Here is a 4,291-nt window from a genome sequence, read left to right as displayed (position 1 = left end):
GAGATCCTAAGTAGCATTTCCAAATCCAAACCCTATTTTGGGAGCATGACGAGTGGTGCATTTGGAGTTTTCCTCAAATGTGAACCCTAAATTAATAAAAAAAAAAAAAGGAAAAAAAAAAGAGAAGAAGAAGAAGAAGAAGAAATGTATAAACAGGGGATGCCCTAGGCAAGCACTGATGCATCCTTCCCAATGTAAAGAAAGGGCCACCGATGGAATTCAAAGTCTAATAGTGGTCAAAAGCAACGGACCGACATCACACGTTATCAGGCCAATATTACGCAGACCATCCCCAGCCCTACGATCCTCTGCACTGATTCAGTGTCTATACTTTCAGTTACACTACAACCTCACTTTCAAGTTTTCAACACCCATTACCCGATATGGAAACCCTATTCTTTTCTATCTACGTCTTCCTCTTTCACTTTAACACCTATATGCTCTCAAACGCCCACTTGGAGCTCCCTCCTAGCTAGATCAGTTTTCTAGGAGAAGACGAAGAAGAAGGAAAAACAAGACAGAAGATGGGCCGTGGAAAGATCGAGATCAAGATGATAGAGAACCGCACGAACAGGCAGGTCACCTACTCCAAACGAAGAAATGGTATTTTCAAGAAAGCTCAGGAGCTTACAGTTCTTTGCGATGCTAAGGTCTCCCTCATCATGTTCTCCACCAGTAGAAAGTTGCACGAGTATACCAGTCCCAACACAACGTATGTAGATAACGCTTTCGGATCTCTCTCTCTCTCTCTCTCTTTCTCCTTTTGTTGTTCTTTGAAGAATGAAACCCTAGTAGATAGATTTTGTTTTGATATATCTTTTCTCAACCAGGACAAAGGAGATCTATGATCAGTACCAAAAGGCTTTGGGGATAGATCTGTGGAGCTCACACTACGAGGTTAATCTCTCCCATCTCTTTCTAGTTTTGATCTGTGAATGTGTCTATTTATATTATTAATGGTTTCCTCATTTTTCTCTTTCTGGTTTGGTTCTGCGTACTTGTGACTGCAGAAAATGTTAGAAGATTTGAAGAAGCTGAAGGACACTAACAATCGACTGGGCAGGGAGATAAGGTAAAACATGAGGGGAAAAGCAATGATCTGGTAGATTAAGAGCAGCCCCATGCCCGAAACGAAGAGCGCCCAAGTTTTTCATGTGTAGCTAATTCAGGTATGGTTTTGACAGGCACAGGTTGGGTCAAGATCTGAACGGTCTGAACTTGCTCGAGCTCCATGCTCTTGAGCATAAGGTGTCTACTTCCGTGGACGTCATACGCGCACGAAAGGTTAGATTTTTATTAATTCCATCCCCAGCGTAAGTAGACAGTCAGTGACTCAGTAGTACTACTTGGAAACAAACATGAACTGGATGCATGATAAAAACTAACATGTAGAACAAAATGGTCTAGATGATCTCTTTGACATGATATACTTGATACTTTAATTGTGAATCTCCAAAGATCTAAGGGTACTTAGTTTGCAGTTTTCCCTTGTTCCTTTTGTTACTGATCTTTGTTCTTTTGAGAAAGCACAACTGTCAATATATGAATACATGGACTTCAATTAGTGCAGTAGTTTCTTAATTAAGACACTTATTTGTACAATTTTTTCAACATCTTTTTATGCATTCCTTGATCTCATCTAGATGTATCCTGACTATTGTTTTTAATTATAAGTTAATAATGCAAGTGAAAGCTGGCATTATAAGATGTTTATAAATAGCATTTTTCAAATTCTGAATAATGAGTAGAAAACTAATTAAATGGTAATTATTCTTGTTATTTTCGAACAGGTATGAAATTTGTAAGTTCAGTTCAAACTGGGTGGGTTTTATTTGGCATACTTGGAACTCTTCTAAAAATATATATAGGTATATATAGAAAGAAAATGAATAGACTCCAATTGCCTATGGTTCCTTTTTAAAGTGCTTTTGCAGTACCTTGAAGCTCAGAATCCTTGAGATCTGGACCTCATCCATTGAACTTATTTCTTCGGAAGAAAAAGCACCATGAAATGGAATTAGTAATTTTTTTCATCATTTTGTTTTCGCCAATCTTTCTTGCATATGAATTTGTCCGAGGTTTCTATCTAGCAAAATTTCTACAATGGAGCTGTATAGATATTTTGGAGTATCAAAACTTTTTTGAGCTAACCATCCAAGCTTCATGTATCCTTTACAGCTGCATGTGATCAAAGGCCAGACCGATAAATACAACAAAAAGGTTTGTAAATTCAATAGTACTAGCTAACTTCTTTCTTAATTTATGTTTCATATTCCCACCAGATTTCCATTTCTAAGCTGCTTTTTTAGAACACCGTACCATTATTCTTATCATTCGTTGCAGATCAAGAACTTGGAGGAAATACACCGCGATCTCCAGCTCAATCTTGTAAGGCTGGGGAAAATGAGTTTGTCTTAATTCAATTTTTTTCTGTTAATCGTTCGTTTTATGTTTCAACTCATATTTACATATATATAGTATCCAAAATGATGATCTTGTTTCTCTTTCTGGTGCCCTTAATTTTAGAGAGCAAAATATGAGGAATCCCAATATGGACTAGTGGTGGACAATGAAGCTGCAGACTATGAATCCGCAGTTGCTATAGCCAATGGTGCCTCCAACTTATTTGCATTCCAGCTGCAGAATCTGAATCTTCATGATGCTGGAGGATTTGGTTCCCAGGATCTGCGCCTTGCTTGATCTCAGTGGCATTAACAGGCCACATTAATGATGCTTTTCTAGACATCATGTCTAGCTAGCTAGTTAAACTCATGAGGGAATAAGTGAGAATTGTTCTCACTAAAACTTCATTGGGATACTATTTGATTTAAAAAGTTTTAAGTCTGTGAGTTTGGATCCAATTACGATGTTCATACTAATCATTCAATTTACATTTGGATGTGAAAACTTAGATTTCAAGTGTTTCGGTCATCTTCTTCTCTTGGATTAATTGTTACCAAAGCAGCTGCACGCACTACAACATATAAGGTCGGCTTTTTGGGACGATAATTTTTGTCCCAAAAAATTGGGATTTCGTCCCAAAAGATATTTTGGGATGAAACTGATAAAAGGTATTTTGGGACAAAAGTTTCAGTTTTATGGTGCATCGGTTCAGTATCAGTTCTTAAATTTTCAAAATTGATGTTCTAAAAAATGTCCAAAACCATATCAAGCCTGATTACACCCCTAATATCAATATGGTTTAATGTTAATTTCAATTTGTTCGTTTGGGTGGTGGTTAAATACATTTTGTCTTATTTTAGTAGTGGGTTAATTTGCAATATTATTTTATAAGTGATTCATGGCTAGATGCCTAGATTATATTAATTCTTATGTATATGTTTTCTTTTCTTTTTTCTTTTTTTCTTTATTTGGAGTTTGGAGTTTGGAAATTTCATTTTTTTTTAAATTTGTTTTCTCTATTTCTTTGTTTTTAATTTTGTATATATGATGATTGCTAATTACCTTCATGGATTGATAAATGTTGATGGTGCACATTTCTTAATATAATAAAAATGTGGTTTAGATGTCTTTTTAAGACAATTCTTATGAATAGGTCCCTAATCTGTTAATTACTAATTTTTCTCTAATTTTACTTTAGGCTAATTTCAAGAAAAAAAAAAAGGGCAAATAAAGTTAGATAGTTGATATATTATATGTCATTTTCAAAATTGGAGGTTTGTTTACCTCATTTTTTAGGTGGGATGAAGTAAAGACAACCCAATTTATTTTTTATCTGATTTTGGTAAGTTGGGTCTTTAACAAGAAAATTAACTCCATATTTTGCACAAGTCCTTAATTAGTCTTATTTGACATAAACTAATACAGCCCAGCTCAAAAGGCAAGAGGCAAGATCAGTCTTGAATAAAAGAAGAGTTGTTGTCTTGGACATATAGTTTATCCAGCCCCCCTGAATCTCTACATCTATAACATAACTATACCCTAATTAAGGCTTATTTCACCGTCCTCTCTCATAAGAAGAAGAAGATTGAAGGATCGATTCACCATTGAGAGCATTAAGCCCAAAAGGATGAATATCGTGGTGTTCTAACATATATAATGGGTCGGTCCGATCTAGAGGTATCCACTGGTCCGTCTCAAGGTGGAAAAGGGGTGGACTAAAGTTTTGGTCTGGTCCAAAAACAGCCACTCAGACCAACCGAACCTGACCGATTACACACCTAGCTGAAATGTCCTCTTTTGTCGAAGAACAACTCAAAGCTATAAATGGACAACCTCGGTGGTATTGGTGGACTTGATGAAAGGTAGTTTGACATGGGTTAGAAAGTAA

At 36.1% G+C, this 4,291-nt stretch overlaps 1 protein-coding gene across 1 annotated transcript; it reads left to right on the top strand.

Moving 5' to 3' along the window:
* The first annotated feature begins 371 nt into the window (after positions 1-371).
* Positions 372-2,926, top strand: LOC108983651 (agamous-like MADS-box protein TM6). Its single transcript, XM_018955352.2, has 7 exons — positions 372-712; positions 831-897; positions 1,011-1,072; positions 1,185-1,284; positions 2,179-2,220; positions 2,344-2,388; positions 2,527-2,926. The coding sequence occupies exons 1-7, from the start codon at positions 525-527 to the stop codon at positions 2,698-2,700; spliced, it is 678 nt and encodes a 225-aa protein (XP_018810897.1). The 5' UTR covers positions 372-524; the 3' UTR covers positions 2,701-2,926.
* Positions 2,927-4,291: the final 1,365 nt, after the last annotated feature.

This window comes from Juglans regia, chromosome 8 (assembly GCF_001411555.2).
Source record: "Juglans regia cultivar Chandler chromosome 8, Walnut 2.0, whole genome shotgun sequence".
In the NCBI taxonomy this organism is placed as follows: Eukaryota; Viridiplantae; Streptophyta; class Magnoliopsida; order Fagales; family Juglandaceae; genus Juglans; species Juglans regia.
This window is presented reverse-complemented; position numbering and strand designations above follow the sequence as displayed.

Bases quoted from the DNA above. Each gene is read 5' to 3' on its own strand.
- LOC108983651 (XM_018955352.2), top strand. From the start codon at position 525: ATGGGCCGTGGAAAGATCGAGATCAAGATGATAGAGAACCGCACGAAC. The intron at 713-830 runs GTATGTAGATAA...TTTCTCAACCAG, and splicing joins TATACCAGTCCCAACACAAC to GACAAAGGAGATCTATGATC. The intron at 2,389-2,526 runs GTAAGGCTGGGG...CCTTAATTTTAG, and splicing joins GCGATCTCCAGCTCAATCTT to AGAGCAAAATATGAGGAATC.